The 17,813-nt window shown below is 32.3% G+C and overlaps 3 protein-coding genes across 5 annotated transcripts; 2 read left to right on the plus strand and 1 right to left on the minus strand.

Moving 5' to 3' along the window:
- The first annotated feature begins 8,083 nt into the window (after positions 1 to 8,083).
- LOC123266365 (lipid storage droplets surface-binding protein 2-like) lies at positions 8,084 to 9,665 on the plus strand. Of its 3 annotated transcripts, none has more exons than XM_044730608.1 (4): positions 8,084 to 8,450; positions 8,516 to 8,877; positions 8,980 to 9,229; positions 9,321 to 9,665. In XM_044730608.1, exons 2-4 carry the CDS (start codon positions 8,557 to 8,559, stop codon positions 9,590 to 9,592), a joined length of 843 nt encoding a protein of 280 aa, XP_044586543.1. In that variant the 5' UTR covers positions 8,084 to 8,450; positions 8,516 to 8,556; the 3' UTR covers positions 9,593 to 9,665. The 3 variants fall into 3 exon arrangements, with proteins under 3 accessions (XP_044586543.1, XP_044586544.1, XP_044586545.1); XM_044730609.1 differs by having other exon boundaries at positions 8,552 to 8,877; XM_044730610.1 differs by having other exon boundaries at positions 8,084 to 8,204; positions 8,525 to 8,877.
- Positions 9,666 to 9,904: 239 nt separating this feature from the next.
- On the plus strand, positions 9,905 to 11,628 carry LOC123266367 (lipid storage droplets surface-binding protein 2-like). Its single transcript, XM_044730611.1, has 5 exons — positions 9,905 to 9,928; positions 10,076 to 10,089; positions 10,277 to 10,618; positions 10,892 to 11,141; positions 11,269 to 11,628. The coding sequence occupies exons 3-5, from the start codon at positions 10,295 to 10,297 to the stop codon at positions 11,502 to 11,504; spliced, it is 810 nt and encodes a 269-aa protein (XP_044586546.1). The 5' UTR covers positions 9,905 to 9,928; positions 10,076 to 10,089; positions 10,277 to 10,294; the 3' UTR covers positions 11,505 to 11,628.
- Positions 11,629 to 13,516: 1,888 nt separating this feature from the next.
- On the minus strand, positions 13,517 to 15,810 carry LOC123266368 (NADH dehydrogenase [ubiquinone] 1 beta subcomplex subunit 6). The gene is made up of 2 exons (XM_044730612.1): positions 15,703 to 15,810; positions 13,517 to 14,195 (listed from the first exon to the last, which is right to left on the minus strand). The coding sequence occupies exon 2, from the start codon at positions 14,162 to 14,164 to the stop codon at positions 13,679 to 13,681; it is 486 nt and encodes a 161-aa protein (XP_044586547.1). The 5' UTR covers positions 14,165 to 14,195; positions 15,703 to 15,810; the 3' UTR covers positions 13,517 to 13,678.
- Positions 15,811 to 17,813: the final 2,003 nt, after the last annotated feature.

A 17,813-nucleotide genomic window follows, 5' to 3' on the forward strand; every position in this document is an offset into this window, starting at 1 on the left:
CTTAGAGGAGAATGCAGCAAATGATTCTGATCCCACTTCTGATGTCGGAAAAGCATTATTAGGGGCGTTAGTACAGTCCATTGGATTCGTTTATTCAATTATTTATTAATTTAGAATAATTAAAATATAACACTGATCTAAATTTTGAAATATAATGTACGCTAACTTGTATAAACAATACTACGATTAATTATCCAAATATAATTAATATACAAGGTAAAAGCGCTGGGGAATGAGACCGAGAACGAATCCGGGGTCAGCAGGATGTATTCGACGTCTTTACTTGATCAATGCTCAACGAGAACTACTCGTCTCAGTACCCTAAGTACTTCTTCTCTCAAAAAATATTTCGACAACCCTCATTGTCTGTCGATATCTTTAACTGTATACTTTTTACTTCTATCCTGTGACCTCGGCTACGTTTGGTGACCATTGTCACTTCGGACTCAAGCCCATTGCCATAACCATAAAAATTATAATCGGCTTAAGTTATAAATAATTATTAAATATTCTATGCTTTACAATTTTGCTTAAAACTAACAGACAAACTAAAATATTGGGAATTTCCCTATCTCTAGGAAAACCCAGCTCGATATTATCTCCGACATATATATATATATATATATATATATATATATATATATATATATATATATACTAGCTGACCCGGCGAACTTCGTATCACCTACAATATTGTAACAGGGCTATTTACCCTGTAACGGTAAAACCGCACACGCGTGATAATTATTCGACGCAGCACTGGTGCGTCTCGGTCTTCGGGACCCATTAGCATTAAGTGGGGGAAATTTTAGGTTTCTTGGCTGATCGCGTAGCTGCGGTGAGTTAGAAGTAGTGCAGTGCTCAGTTCAACAACATCAGCAGCCAAAAAGTCCAAGAAGGAAACCAGTTTTGAACAAAGAGTTTCCTCAGCACAAATTTAACCAGGTATTGAGACTTTCACATTTTTGATGAGCCAAGGGGGTCGTATACCCGGCTCATCAATTTTACTACTTCTCATTATTAAATCAAAATTTTAATAATTCAATTGTTTATAATATTTTGCCTAATAATAATCAAATAATTAATTAATTGTAATTAATTCTTATTCGTTAGCATTGTGAGCATTCTTCCTGGGGATCTTATACCCGAAGAATGTTCTAGACCTCTTGGGTTTGGAAGTCGTGAGTAATTAATTTGTTAATTTGGCCAATTGATAATTGTTAACATCTTAGATTGGTTTAAATAAATTTATTTTATTAATTAAATTCTGAACATCGAGAAGGTTCCAATCGACACGACATAGTATTCGGTACCCGAGGTCCAAAACGTGCTACGCAGCTACGAACAACGGCCTCGCGTCCTCCGTCAGTCGATCCAGAAAGTCCATGAATTCAACAATAGTGAGGCTAGGTGGTGCGTAGTAGCTGTAAAAGCGGATGCCATCTACCAATGCTGCTACAAAGCTGGCGCTGCCATTGTTAACGACACTCTGGAAGGGGAGCTTGCGACAGGACCATATGACAGCTTTTGTGGTGCAGTCAGTTTCCCATGGTTGGCCGCCGAGTTGTTTATACGGTTCCGATATGAGCACAAGGTCAAGCTTCTGTTCACGTACTGTCTGCATGAGCAAATCATGTGCCGCCTCACAGTGGTTGATGTTTAGCTGCAGTATTCTCATTTTCATTTATCAGTTATCTTCTTGAGTGCCTCTTGGTATACTGGGCATCTTGTGCCGGCATGATAGGCGTTATTTTCTGTACCGGGTTGATCCGCATTTAGCAGGCTTATTACATTCGGCGATTTTGTGTCCCTCTTCTCCACATTTAATGAAAAGTTTGGAGCGGTCGACTTCACTTGTGCACTGAACCGCACGGTGTCCAAAATGCCAGCATTTATAACATCGGACTGGTCTTAGTACTGTTCTAATACGACAATTGGTCCAGCCGATCCTAATCTTGCCGTGTTCTCCTACCACTTTCTGCGCTACCGTTGCTGCCAGAGTCACCGACGCAATTTGTGTTCTGCTACGTAAGACCTTACGAATTTTAATGGCCTCTACTGTTATACCACAATCGTTTCCAGCTGCCTCTTGTAAAGCTGTTAGGATGTCATCTTTAGTTGTAGTATCGTCAATATCGCGAATTTCCAGGTCTTCTTCAGGTCCTGTACTAATGACATTTGCGTCCTCCTTAAGTATTCCCGCGATAGTCTTCTGCAGGTCTTTACCTCTATCACTACTGCCTTTCGACAGCGTGATGAGAATGTTCCCTGTCGCGGTCCTGCGTATCTTCTCGACTGTGTTGCGGACCTGATCTGGGCGAACGTCCGCCTTGATCCGTGTAAGTATTTCAGAATACTTATCTTTGTTCGCTGGACGGATAATAAGTGCCTCCGGTCTCGTTGCTATTCTTCTTGGCTTCTGGTTCGGCTTCGGTGGAGGCACCAGAGGTTTTTCTGGGGGCAGTTTCTTGCGCTCCTTCTTCTTGTCCTTTCTGGACTGCACCTTTTCCCAGCCTGGCTTCTTGTTCTGTTCACAAGAGTTTTGTGGAAGATCCTTAACCACTTCCTGCTTCTTGATAGGATGACCAGGTCCAACGTCTTTCAGCTTCTTGGGAGTATGAAAAGCTCCGCCTTCAGGAGAACGAATTTTTCTTTTCAACTTCCTCAGGATGCGGCCGTCTTGGTCAAAGGATTCAGTCTCTGCCGTTGTGATAGTTTCGCTTTCTTCTTCAGCGACTGATTCTCCGTCACCTTCGGCTCCAGTGTCCATCGCTTCTTCAACAACCATTTGACTGTTTCTCTCCGATGTAGCACAAGGAGTGCGGTGTAATGATGAGCGCCATTCTTCGTCCAGTTTCTTGAATCTTCCAAGAGCATTGACTACACCGGTTGTCTTGGTCTTTATCTCCTTGTGGATATTGACCTTAGTTTGGACAAACTCTTGCAGCTCAATGGTCAGCTTCTCAAGGCGCTCCAACGCTTGCGTTCTCTTCATGTCAGCGCTTGCTTCAATTGCTGCTTGTTGAGCATGAAGCCCGTTTCTATTCATGTTTGTTTCCTGTGACTTACTCATACTTTTTTGATTTACCAGCGCATCGTACGGAGTGGAGCGGGTTGCCATAACTAGGAACGGGTGTACCCTCGGAGATAGTACTCCTACCCCAGTTCCCTGAGGCCTAGCCGACACTTAGCCAGTCCCGGAATACACGGACGGACTAGACTCGCTTGGAGCGGTGAAGATTCCGATCTCTTACACTCACTGCGTACTTCCTGATCAAGGCCCGAAGTGGCTGGCTCCTGATCCACTGCTGCAACTTTCACCTCGGCAGAGCAAGCTCACATCAGCCGTGGCCTGCATCGTCGGAAACTACGATACAGGTTCCGGACACTCCCAGTGAGTTACAGCAGGAACCAATCGTCTTGCTAGGTCAGTTAGTGTGACCAACCCATTAAAGAAGAATTTTGTCCACGGGAGCTTATTTTGTTTGGTTATTTTGCTTGGCTCCTACCCGCTGTACCTCATCAACTAAGAGATTAAGTGTCATCCAAGGACAGCGAGCGTTCTCCCATCAGCTCGGGGAGACGCGCACGGTAGCAGTATCTCTTCTGCTCCGAGTGTGTGTGTGTGTTTGTGTGTGTGTGTGTGTGTGTGTGTGTGTGTGTGTGTGTGTGTGTGTGTGTGTGTGTGTGTGTGTGTGTGTGTGTGTGTGTAATCCTCTTATAACTTCTGAACGGCTTAACCGATTTGATCGCAGTTGGAGTCATTCGAAAGGTCTTCACCAAACTTAGATTTCCTGTTAGTTAGAACCGATTCGGACCAATAGATTTCGAGAAATTGCAAAAAAAGTGAAAAAAAAGTTGTATTTTTTTTTTCATTTTTTTTAAATATCTCCAAATTGGCTGAACCGATCGACCTCAAAAACTAATCAGTTCTTAACTTTGAAAACCCGCATTGATCGCCACCTAGAGCGTCAGAATCGGTTGATGCGTTCGTGAGATATCGTTGTCGAAAAAAATCGAAAAGTGTTTTTTTGTAATAACTCCGAAATTTTTCATCAGATCAATTTCTTGTTCATAATCATTTATAGAGCTCAAAAAAGCACATTGATCGCCGCTCACCGCGTGAAAATCGGTTGATTAATTCAAAAGTTACAGCAGTTTGAAAATTAAAAAAATCGTGTTTTATCGAATTTTGATAAGAGTTTTGAACTCGAAGAGCTCAAAAGCATAGCAAAGCTATCTCTTTGAGCTCGGAGAGCTCCAAATAACACATAAATTGTATTTTAGAGCTCGGAGAGCTCAAAAACATCATTAGTGCAATTTTAAGCACCTAGGTATGGAATTAGCGGGAAGTTGCAGGGATGGCCTTCAGGGTCAACCGTTTTTTTAATTTTTTTTTTTTTTTTTCATCAAATTGAACAATTGTTTTTTAAATTGTTCGTTTTTTTATGAACTTAAAAAAAAATCAAAAAGACCGAAAAAAGATAAAATAGAAATTTTATCCAAAAACATGAAAGCCAAAATTTTTTCTAAATTTTAAAGGCAAAAAAGCTATCGAAACCTTTATTTTTTTCTTTCACGACATTTTTTTATCATAAATGCGCCGTAAAAACAAGTACACATGTATATGCGCCGTAATATACATGTATACATTATAACCAAATTTTCAAGGGGGGTATACGGGAACTTAACTAAACTTAATTCTAAAAATAAAATCTGGGTTATACTTCGTTGTCTTTCCGATTCTTGGTCTCTAGTCTCGATAAAATAGGGCGCCAGGTAATTTTTAATCACTAGAATTACCAAACTAGTGAACACGGAACGTAAAGAATTTTTATTCGCTAGGAATTCTCAAACTAGCTAAACTTAAACGCAAACTCAAACAATATCAGAACTCAAACTTAAACTCAAACGTAATTAGATAATTTTTATTCGCTAGAAATTATCAAACTAGCTAAAACGTAAACTAAATCGAAAATACAGAAAACTTAACAAAATAAAGACCAAAAATCAGAAGGACAACGGAATACCTCGGGGTCGCTCAGTGTGCTGGTTTGTGGAGAGAGAGGGTGGTTCGGTTAGAGAGGATCCATAATTGTAATAATTTTATACGCAACACTAAAAATTTATCATTAAAACAAAATCGGTATTTATTCAGTAAACCGTAAACTTAATTAACAAACTCAATCTCAAATCCATACAAAATTACTAGAACTATATAGCTAACGATATCAACGCTATAGCCAAGTTACAGTACCTTATTCTTATAAAATAAAACAAATAAATAAATAAATCTTAATGACTCGAATAACAATCTCAATTAAATCTATCAAAAAAACTCTAAATTCTTTATAATACAAAAGTTTACTATAAACGAGACTATCCGATATCTCAAGACCAAAAACTAAATTATTAACGCTCAAATTACAATAAATAAACTAAAATCATACCTGATATAAACAATGCCGATGCTGAGTAACTTTTTATACTAACTTAAACAAACCTCATAAATATATTCATTTCTGTAACGTAAACTAAAATGCAAGAGACTAAACTCTTAACCTGTAGCTGCAATAATACGCACATCCGATCACTTGAAGTGATCAGAGGCGACTCTCCAACTCGACTGTCCTCTACGAGGTCTAAGACTCAACTCTCCTTAATAAAATCTAAAATCCAACTATCTTTAACAAAATCTAAAACTCAAGTATTCTTAAACGTGACTCACTCCCAACTAAAATTTCTATATTCAATTAATCCCCATAAACATTTTAATCTCTAAATTAAACAATTGAGGCTCGGAGTACGGATATTCCTTTAGTGGATGCTCTCCGGGAACTGACTACTGCTGGGATCGAAACCAAAAACGTAACTCAAAACGTAACTTAAACTCAAAATTAAAATATCAAAAACGTAACTTAAACGTAACAAAAACTTAACGAAAAACGTAAACGTAAACGTAAACGTAACTCAAACTGATCCCATATGCTTTCGTCATGTTCCTCTACATCAGAGCGCTGGCATCTCAACCAGACCTAGGCATTCCACCTGGAAGTCTCAAAGGGTTAGACTGGCGTCTAGCATCAAACGAAACCGGGTGACTTATAGTCCCGCTCCACGGTAACGCTGATTTACCCACATACTCTGCAGCCTCAAAACCCAAAACTTAAAATTTGAAACTCAAAACTCAAAATTCAAAACTCAAAATAACTCAATAAAACCCATAAATAACTCGACCTCTATATTTTTCAAAAACTTGACTCTAAAACTGACTCTAATTTCAAAAATCTCAAAAGCTCGACTGTAACTGTAACTCTCTAAATTCACACTAAAACTGTAGCTCCTCGTTACTCGGCATCTACACTCGGACTCTACTCACTAAAGACTCGCTAAGAACTCACTGAAGGTTCGCTAAAGACTCACTTTTAATCCTCTCAATTATTTTCTATAAAATTTTGGCCTTGGAATATCGACTTAAAATCACAAAAAATCCGTTGGCGCTAGTGACGTTCATTTTAAATAGACCCCGGTCGAAAAAATAACGTCACAACATGTATGTCTATGAAAGTAAAAGTTTTCCCTCCCTTACTTTCTTTTCTATTCTCTTCTACTCACACAAAATATATTGCAGCTATTGTGAATAGTACCGTGACATTCCAGCGTTCATATTCACTCGACTCATGTGTATGCTGTGCAGATATTGAAATTCGCGATTTAAAATCTCGTATTTACCATTTTTTCTTTATCATATTATCAGTGACATTATCATTAATGTTTGAATAATATTTATTTTTTATTTAAAAAGTGATTATTTCAAGTGTTGTTTGATAAAACAATTTTTTTCATAATACTTCATTTTGGTAAGGTCATAGATCTAACATTATCTTTTTTCCATTATTATCTCTCGATAAATAAAAAAAAAAAAACACTTATTTATCGTATTTACTAATTGGAATTTATTAATACACACATCATAATTATTTTCAATGACATTATCATAAAAAAATTTAATTAACGCAATAGTTATTTTTAATTTTTACATTCAAATTTTTTTCATACATATTTTGATATTGATAAGTCGTTTTCAAGCCTTAAATGTAAAAATAATAGCTTCCTTTATTAAATTAAAATTTTAGAAACTTTTGCTATTTATTTTAAACTTTAAACGTTGCAGATTTTTCTCAAAAATATTAACTTGAAAATCTATAGTTCGTCAACAGTTTAAGTGCGGTCGCTGATACTGTGTAAGTACTTTTAAAATTATGATACTGAAATTAACAGACATCTGTCAATTTTTGGATTTTTATAACTACCAAATCATCATGATTAAATTTTAATAAAAAAAATTTTATATCTAGAAGTTGTAACGTGGTAGATTTTTATTCGACGCCCAATACTTGGGGTATTATAGCCTTGCAGGCTCGAATCCAACGTCGTGAATGTTAAGTGTGAATGAATGAAAATTTCACTAATTTTTATGAAATATTTTGTATAAATACGTAACGCTGGGCGAGTAATGAAGACAGAGGGAGTCAGAGCGAGTACGAGGCTATGCATTGGAGCGACAAGGATAGAGCTACGACGATAATAAGCGAGTACCGAAGCGAGCGAGGCACCGAGCGGCGTAAGCACCCGAGAGGTCTGAGGACAATCGACGCTGCATTGCCGCACGTTCCAATACGGCGATCACCATCGATGACAGTTGGTTAGTCAGTACTGCAGGAGCAGAGGTGACTAAAGACTGTCGTGGAGGTCCGTTGACTGTTATACGGACCTAGATCAACTATCGACGGGGATCAATTCCAATGGAAATGAAGACTAGCGCCACCAACTTCAACGAAGGAAGAAGCGAGTACTTCTTTATGAGGAAGAGGATTCGAGGCTGGACTGTTGACGGATTCGGACGCGCTTTTGAGCGCTCCGCAACCTTAAGTTAATTTCGTTCAGTGTTGAATCCAGCGTTTCGAGTCCACGTTGTAATTTTGTAAAATGTTTTGATTAACAAAATAATACGCGAGGATTCAACGCTTTACGATTATTTTTTTTGTAATGCTGTTATTACATAGTGTATACAAATACATAGTATACATACATAGTATACAAATACATGGAGTGATCATATACTGGTACATGATCATATATTGGGGCTTTTACCTTATACACAATTGATATTGTAGAAACCAAATGGATTAAAAGATTGATAGGTGAAATTGAATTCTCTAGAAAGTATAAATACACGATTTGTCATAATATTCAGAAGAAAGTTTTGTCAAGTAAAAATAATTTTCATCTTTTTCATTAGTAACTTGAACGACAGAAATGATGAGAGCATTAACCTTTGTAAAGCTTGTTATTTCCGGAAGTGAAAGAGAACTTTTATGAGATTGTACTTTCTAATTTAATAAAGTAAAATTAATCATTGATATTAACTTGTCTCGTTCAAAGTTAAGGTGGATGATATTAACATTTTCTATCATTTTTTCAATTAATTTTTTCTTTTAAATTGAATATATAGTGATTACAGATAAACTTTCCAAAACAATACGAATAGTAAACATGAAAAAGGAAGCAGTACAAAAGTCTCAATTACCTCAAATTGAAGTTTTCTATCGAGTTATAGGGCTTCCAGTGATTGACCTTGTTCTAATGAAATCATTATATACTTATTCTCGCGTCAAAGACTTGCATCAATTCATTCAGTGGATTTTATCAGCTGTTGAAAGTTCAATAACCATTGCTACAAGACATACCATTCCTATCGCAATGCCTTTTACAAGAAAATTAAAGTCACCAATTTATTATATTGATCATACACTATGTACTGGTTTGGATAAGATTGAAGAAAAAATTCCGATTATCACGGAATCACCTGAGGAAGTACGTTTGAGATACCCAAAAATTAATCTTATTAAAAAAATTTATATACAAAATTAAAATATCCCACGATATTCATTTGTCTTAATTAATCAAAATTTACAGATTTATGAGAAGGGGTATATGCTTGCATTGCGAACAGTTCAACCGGCAGTGTCAATGATATCTTATGCTAACGACCTGATTATATCACAAGCTACGTCATTGACAAACCATGGTTGGAACAAAACTAATCGAATTCTCAGTTCATATTATGGAACAAAGGTTACTCAAAAGTTGGATGATACTGCAATTGTCATGGATAAAGTAATTGATAAATTTTTTCCTGCCCTTAATAATACTGAAAAATCCATAGGTATGATCTTAACTTACTTCATTTTAAGCTATAATTTTAGACTTGTTTTAAAAAAAAAAGTTTAATAATATTTTTTTTTTTTATTATGAAGAACCTACTTCAAGTGAAGAAGATCAGTTGTTGCAGACTTTACAAACGATTGGAAGATTATCAAATAAAGCAGCTCATCGAATTTATGCTTATCTAATATTGAATTTGGGAAGGATGAATCGTGAAAATATTAAGACTTATGTCAGTAATGTAGTTGAGTTTCTTCACGTCACTCAATATCTACATGGTATCAATCAACTTCTTGTCAGACCTAAAAAAATTACTGAAAAAAAGGATATCCAAAATTCTAACGGCCATACTAAACATGATTGATTTTTTTTATTAATGAATTTTTATACGCTTGAAAAGTTGCTCAAATAAAGTAGCGCAAGATATGAGTAACGAACCTAACAATTATTACATCACTGGATTTCCCCCTCTATACTGCAAGAATACTGTCTTACTATACAATATACAATACTATATAGACTGTTCCAGACGGATTAAAGTCCAGTATATTTATAACCTTCTTACACTACGATTTAAGCTATCATTTTTATGAAAATTAAGTTAGCCGACATTTATAAATTTTTAGAATTTTTTTTTATTGAATAAATGATTACAAAAAAATAAAAAAAAAATTTTCACTTGTAAAAAACTTTAAAAACTGTAAGTGCAATTTTAAAAAAAATTTTTTTTTCTAATTTAATTATTAAAAAAAAAATCAAAAAATTAAAATCGTCGGCTAACTTTAGTATTATATCATTTTTTTGTATCAAAAATTTATATATTTTGTTTCTTCACTACAAATAATAGCAATCAATAAAAATGTACGTAATAATTGTAATAAATTTTTTTTTATTTTTATCATAATAAAATAAAATAACAGACATCATTTAAGTCTAAGTATAACTATTTCAAATTTATTATATTTTAGTTAAAGTTATAAATTTATCTGTTTTCTTGTGACATATTTTATAATTTAATTATTAACGTTATTTTTATACACCCAATAAGAGTTATTACGCAGCAACAATGGCTGACCACGAGCAAAGTGCAACAAGTGACGGGCCACATCTTGAAGTATTGGATCGTGTAAAAAATATTCCAGCAGTTCATACGGCGATCGAAAAAACCGGCTCAACTTATTCTTACTTGAAAGGATCACATCATCTTATTAATTGGGCTCTGAGTTATGCTGAAGCAGGATTATGCTATGCAACAGCAACTGCTGCTCCAATAGCAAAACCTCTTGCTAAAAAATTTGAAGACCAAATTAATACTGTGGATCAAAAACTGTGTCAAGGACTTAAAATTGTTGAAAAAAAAGTTCCTATTTTCAAGCAACCTACTCAAGAGGTAATACTAAAATTAAAATTGTTTTATTTTACTACAATTATCTTGTATTGATTGTGAGTAAGGATAAATTGATTACAGTGGTTATAACTAGAGAGGTATAAGTGGAAAAAATATTTTTTTCTTCAAGTAGCAAAATTTTTGTTCTTACAACCACTGTCAACTCAAAACAAAATTTTTTTTTCACTAATTCGCTTAACTCCGATTCCTTCTGTTATCGTCTCAAATAATATATAATAATTTAAGTAAAAATTAATTTCTATACTTACATTAAAGGTATATGATGCAGCCAGAAGAGTCTTGAATAGTTCTCTTCAGCCTACAATAAATAAATTACTTGCTGCGAAAGAATCAGCTACGCAACAGGCAAATGTGATCAAGAAAATAAGCGTAGATAAAGCTAATGAACTTCTAAGTACTCATTATGGTGCCATGGCCATACAGGGTGTAGATAATACTAGCATTCTTGTTAATAATTTACTTGATCATTATTTTCCTCCTACTGAAGAAGAAGAATCTCAACCAGGTATTATCAATATATTATTTAAATCCTTTAATTTTATTTACTAATAAAGATGTCGGAAAGTTATTATTATTATTTGAAAAATAAATCATTATTTAAAATTAAATAGAAATAAAATTTTTAAACGCAGCTCCAGTATCAGCAGATGAAAATAAAGTTTTACATGCAGTTCAAACAATTGGCCAATTGTCATCTAAAACTGCAAATCGTGTTTACCATTCAGTTGCCGCTCAGCTGAGGACAATAAAAAAGGAAGATGTGGCTACTTACATAACCAGCGTTGTTTCAATCTTGCATTTGACACACTTTTTAAATCTCGACAAAAACACGGCAGCCTCTTCAACACCTCCAGAAGACACAAAATAATTTGCAATTGCATACTAATTAGCATACTAATCATTTATATATTAGTTATGTAGATTTCACACTTTAATATATTTTTTTATAAAGAAATATTTCCAAGATATCTTAATAAAGTAAACTCATAATATATACACTCGTTTCTTTCACGTCCAATATTTTAATTAAACTATTAAAATTTATAGAAGTATATGGATTATTATTCCGATTCAAATGCATAAATTTTTATACTACTATCGCAATTAAATATCTGAAGGTAATTATAATATATGTTTTGGAGAACTATTGTACATAATAAGTAATAATTTTTAATTTCTATTTTCGAGAAATTAAAAAAAAAATAAATTTTTTACATTAAATTAGTAATAAAAAAAATTTTTTTTTTAAATTTAGAAAATACAAGATGCAGTAGAACATCATCAAGAGTTCTCGCAAATTTCGTGATGACATTTAAATTAAAAAATCAGTTTGAAAATTTTTTAATATTGATATTTTTTAAGTGAGTAATTTATTTATTATTCAGTTTTCTGAGCACAACTGGTGATACAGGGTTTATATATTCTATAGGATTATATATTTTTTTCTAATTATATAAATAACTAATCCGTTTTATTTTTATCTCTTGAATAAATTCATAACTACTTACCTTACGAATTAAATATTCAAACATTTTAATCTGATGGAAACTTTATTTTCGAAAATTAACATTACCGAATTTGAAAAATTAAAATTTTTCATCATATCCAACACAAAAACGGTTTTATAAATAATTTACTTCGAAATTTACACGATTATTGAAATGTATAGAAATAATTTCTTAGTAAAATTTGTAACAAATGTGTAATTTGTATAATAGTTACAAAATTTTGTTTTCAGAATAATTTCAAAAAAATAAAAAAGGCCCTTCGGCAGCCGAAATGGTAGTAGATTTCTCAAATAAAGAAAATTTATTTTCTATAAAATAATATTAATAATAAAATATAACTTAATTTAATTCATTCGTTCATTAGAAAAAAAATTAAATAATTAATATAAAAGTATTTAGAACTAATTTTTTTCAAAATAAACATTTGCTGGTTTTGTTACAACAATAGTATGAATTCTGTAAGTAGAATTTTAATATCAACTTATTGAAAATGTTTTCATTTAATATTAAATAACAACAAAATTACAATAGTAAATTTTCATTGAAATGGGCCTAAAATAGATATTTTTTTGCCCTCCGGGCGGAAAGTGGCAACTTTCGTCCCGCTGCGCTAAACTAAGTTGCCGCTTTCCGCCTTCGTCGGACAAAAAATTAGTATACACTCCTCGGGAAGTAAATAAGAAAACCTCAGATCACATGTTTGTTGACCTCGGCTTCGCCTCGGCCAACAATTACATGTGATCTGAGACATTTCTTACTTTACTTCCCTAGGTGTGTAATATACTATTTTGGTCTAGAAATATATGTAAACATGTAAATTGGAGCTTATTTTCTCAGCTTTCAGAGGCATTTTACAGAATTCAAATATCTCGACGCGTTCAAATGTGATTTGAAGGAAAAGCAGTAAAAATATGGAATTTTCAAAATTTATGTTTAAATTCAAAATATATGTATGTATACATAAACTTTTGAACCATATGTATTTTCTGACTCAGCTCGTTGAGATAAGTCGGAATAAAGCGAAATTTTTTAAAAGTTGCATCATGAGGACAAATGCAATAGTTAGATTTTTATGAAATCTACTAAAAATATTTTTTCTTCATTACATAGAAATTTATACGATTTTCAATTCAGCAGACACCCGAAAATTTTAAAGTTTTTCTAACACATGAATAATAACAAAAAAAAATTTGCATGCATACTTAATGTCTTGCAATAATTTGTGTCATAATTATCAATAAATAGATTGAAAAACTCCAAAAAATCTTCAGATATTTGTTACTGTCAGTAATATTCATTTCTCTATTTAAACTAAGTCGACATATTTTATTTAAATACTACTGTGAAATTTTTTGCACCAAATTAAAACAAATTGATGTTAAAATATTTTATGTATAATTATACTAAATAAATATAATAGCGTAATAGTGACTACAATCAATGAAAGAACAACTTAAATTTTTAACAATTTTTATATTAATAATTTTTAATTACTGAATACACTATTAATTTATAGAATAAATGATGAAAAAAATTATATTGGAGAGTTTTCAAAACCATGAGAAGCATATTGACGATCAGATTTAGTTGGATAATTAGGATATCCTGGAAAATCTGGCAGAACAACAGGTCTGGACTTACTGAGTCTCCATCCACTTTTAGTTGTCCAATTACCTTGATTGTATTTAAAATAATATACAGCGGAGTATACGAATAAAACTCCAAAAAATGTTTTGCTGATCAGGTGTCGGCAGAAATAAGCAACGTCTGGACCATACTTTGGTAATAAAGCATTTTCAAGTTTGTCTAGGGGTGCCCGATAAAATCTTCTAATAGGATTGTAACGTTGTTTGTAATATTCCGGATTATAAACAGGTTCATCTGGAGCAAGATGCTGATCCTTTAACCACTGAGCTCGCCACGCTCGCTCTTCATCTGTCATACCCAGTAGACGTTCTCGTTCACGAACCAAGCGGCCAGCAATTGGCATGGGTTTTACCCCACCGGTTTGTGACTCCATTTTAGGTTAATTCAAAGTACAGCTACAATTCCTGGATTTAAAAAAAAAAAATCAATTTTTAAATTATGTTATCACGTAATGTTAATTATTTTGTTAAATTTTACAATGAACTTTTTAAATTTGTAAAATTAAGTTGCTAATTTGAAATTTAAAAAAGTATCATTATTCTCTTAACTAATTATCATCATAAACGATTTTTATTTTTTGAATATTTAAAAGATATTCAATTTAAGTCGCAACTTTCGTGTAACCAATTAGAAGTATTTTAAAATTAATTATTTCTCAATTGTAAAACAGATTATCTATCAAATTAATGTATATTACTATAGAAAAACTGTCAACAGAAAACATAATTTGTTACGTCATTTTTTTTTCAAAACTTTCAATATTTTGAAATTGAAATAATACAACTATTACTTTTTTCAGTTTATTTATTTCTTTCAAGCATATATATTTATATATAAAGAATTTAAAATTCTATTATAATGTATATTTTTTTTTTTCGAATGTGTTAAAAATTTACAGATTTGAGACATGAACTAATTAAAATAAGTTTTCAAAGTACAACTATTAAATGTGATACAAGAAATTTTGGAGTTTTTTTTGTTGCTAACATATCTTAGTACTAACTATTAAAAGATATCCTAAAAAATATTTTACTTTTAATTATGAAATATTATATAAAACGTTGAATATTACTGAATAAAAAAAAAAATCTTTTTTCAATAGTTTACGTGAGTTTATAGTCGAGTTTAGACATGAATTACTCATAAATAAAGACGAAAAAAAAAAAATAAAACTAATTATTTGTTCATAATTGGACTTAATCAAGAAATTTTTGCATCAAACTTAATCTAAAAATGTTTTCACCAAAAATTAAAATAGGCACATATTTTTGAAAAAAATAGATTTCTTATTTGAAAAAGTAAATAAATCCCGAATATTTAAAAAATTACTACTTTGAAAACAGATGACCAAATAATTTATAACAGCTCTTGAGTGTTCTTTAATGCAATGTGAATTTTTTTTTTTTAATTTTAGTTGTTTAAAAAATCCTTGAAATTGTTAAATGTCTGTTATTTTCATCAGCTAATGTAAAAAATTGATAGATACTATCAACCAGTCATAAAATATTGTCTGCAATTAATTAAAAAATAAGTTTAAATAAATTATCAAGAATCAAAAGAATTTTTCACAAACATTATCATTATTTCAAAGAATTTAGTAAATAGGTCAATTTTAGATAAATACTACTAACTACTTTAATCACAACAAAACTGGTAATGTTATTACTACTAATATGATTATTGTTTTCACAATTTCTCCATATATAGTAACTCTTAATTATATATTAATTCTAAATAAAAGCAAAAAAATCTGTAGCCATAAAATATTGAGGTTAGGAATTAACTTCAATTTTTGAAGTTAAAACAACTATCAACGTCATGAAATTCGTATATACATTGATAGTCGAAAATTATGTTTTGATTAATAAATTAATTATCTCAAAATCAATATTCCGGATCTATATTACGTACCGAAATTTTGTAACTCCTTTTTCCTAGTATTGAATGAAAATTAATAGGCCTTACTATTATTGCAATTACTGGAAAAAAATGAACTAAAACACACAAATTGTTACCAATCACTAACGTAGAAATTTATTCGCGTAACAACCAATAATACACAAGATGCTATTTTCCCTGATAGCCAAGTTGGTCGCAACTTTTCGTCGATTTACTGCCGCAACTTGTCACCAAGTTGACGGCAAGTCTTGGAAATGAACTCGGTTGTTCACCAAGTTGACACCAAGTTGTCGGCAAAAATTGCTTTCGAAACTCTTTCGCACCAAGTTGACGACAAGTTTCTCAAGAAATTTGGCGACATATTGCGGCCGTAGATTAGTCTTGTTTTTATCAGAAACTTGTAGCCAACTTGACGCCAACAGTTACAAATTCGGAAGTTAACCGCAAGTTGTCGCTAAATTGGTGGCAACTATCTGACACCAACTTGGTTGGTCTGAAACTGTGGCTATCAGGGTTACAATTGATGTTAAGCTTCCCTGATAGCCACAGTCGCCACAAAGTTGGTTTCAGATAGTTTCCACCAACTTAACGACAACTTGCGGTCAACTTCCGAATTTGTAACTGTTGGCGTCAAGTTGGCTACAAGTTTCTGATAAAAACAAGACCAATCTACTGCCGAAATATGTCGCCAAATTTCTTGAGAAATTTGTCGTCAACTTGGTGCGAAAGAGTTTCGAAAGGTTCGAAAGCAATTTTTGCCGACAACTTGGTGAACAACCGAGTTCATTTCCAAGACTTGCCACCAACTTGGTGACAAGTTGTGGCAGTAAATCGACGGAAAGTTGCGACCGACTTGGCTATCAGGGTTACGAATAAAATTGTCCAAACTTTGTCACAATGACATTTAGTCGTTAACACAGTTTCCCAGATAGCCAGAGTTACTCGACAAAAATTCACCAATCAGCCATTGCAGTCAATTTAACGCTAAGTTAATGGCAAGTTTTTGCTGAGTGACATTTACATACAATTTGACGGAAATCTACTGCCGCCACTAGGATGGTATGACATTTGTCCGAAACGACATTTTTCGGAAAACAGATTTCGGGCGGTCGGTAACTGACTAAAAAGTTAACCGGACAGCCAAGAGATGGCGCAGGCAGTTTTAAATTCGAAAAAAATAGCCATAAGACAGGAAAAGATAGCTTATAAAGTTCATAACGAATATAGAGAATTTACACAGATACTGGGGGTAAGCCACGCTCGTATACAGAGTAGGGGAAAATGCTGTGTAGAAACAGCAATCGAAAAACTATACGTTAACATTGCAGTAAGCATTCCCATTACATAATGATTGTGCGGATTAAAAATTAAGGTGATTGACTTTATGTATAATTAAAATATCACAGACAACGAAAAATCTTTAATTAATTAAATTTTTAAGCCAATTCTAAAGAGTGTTATTTATTATTTGGCTCAATAAAACAGACGGGGATCATAAAATTATGATAAAGTCAATTGCTGTTGATAAACAGCAATATTTTTTTTTTTATTATTTACTTTATTAATGAATTTATTTATTTGTTAAATAAATTTTTGAGCAAATTCTAAATGGTCTTATCGATTATTTAGCTGAAAAAAACTGACGAGGAGCATAAAATTATAAGAAAGTCAATTGCTGTTAATCAACAGCAACCTTTTTTTTTATTATTTAATTTATTGTTGAAATTATTTATTTATCAAATAAATTTTTCACCCAATTTTAAACGGTTTCATTTATTATTTTGTTAATAAAAACTGACGGAAATCATATAACTATAATAAAGTCATTTGCTGTTTATCAACAGCAATCTTTTTTTTTATTATTTAATTAATTAATAAATTTATTTATTTATTGATGAAATTTTTAAATCAATTTCGAACAGTATAAATAATTATTTTGCTTATTAAAACTGACGGGGAGCATAAAATTATAAAAAAGTAATTTGCTGATGATCAACATCAGCAATCTATTTTTTTATTATTTAATTTGATAATAAAAAAATAAATTTATTATAAAATTTTTTACTTTATTTCTTACGGTATTATTGATTGATTAATTAATTAAAACTAAAGAGAGACCAAAC

This window comes from Cotesia glomerata, linkage group LG5 (genome assembly GCF_020080835.1).
Source record: "Cotesia glomerata isolate CgM1 linkage group LG5, MPM_Cglom_v2.3, whole genome shotgun sequence".
In the NCBI taxonomy this organism is placed as follows: Eukaryota; Metazoa; Arthropoda; class Insecta; order Hymenoptera; family Braconidae; genus Cotesia; species Cotesia glomerata.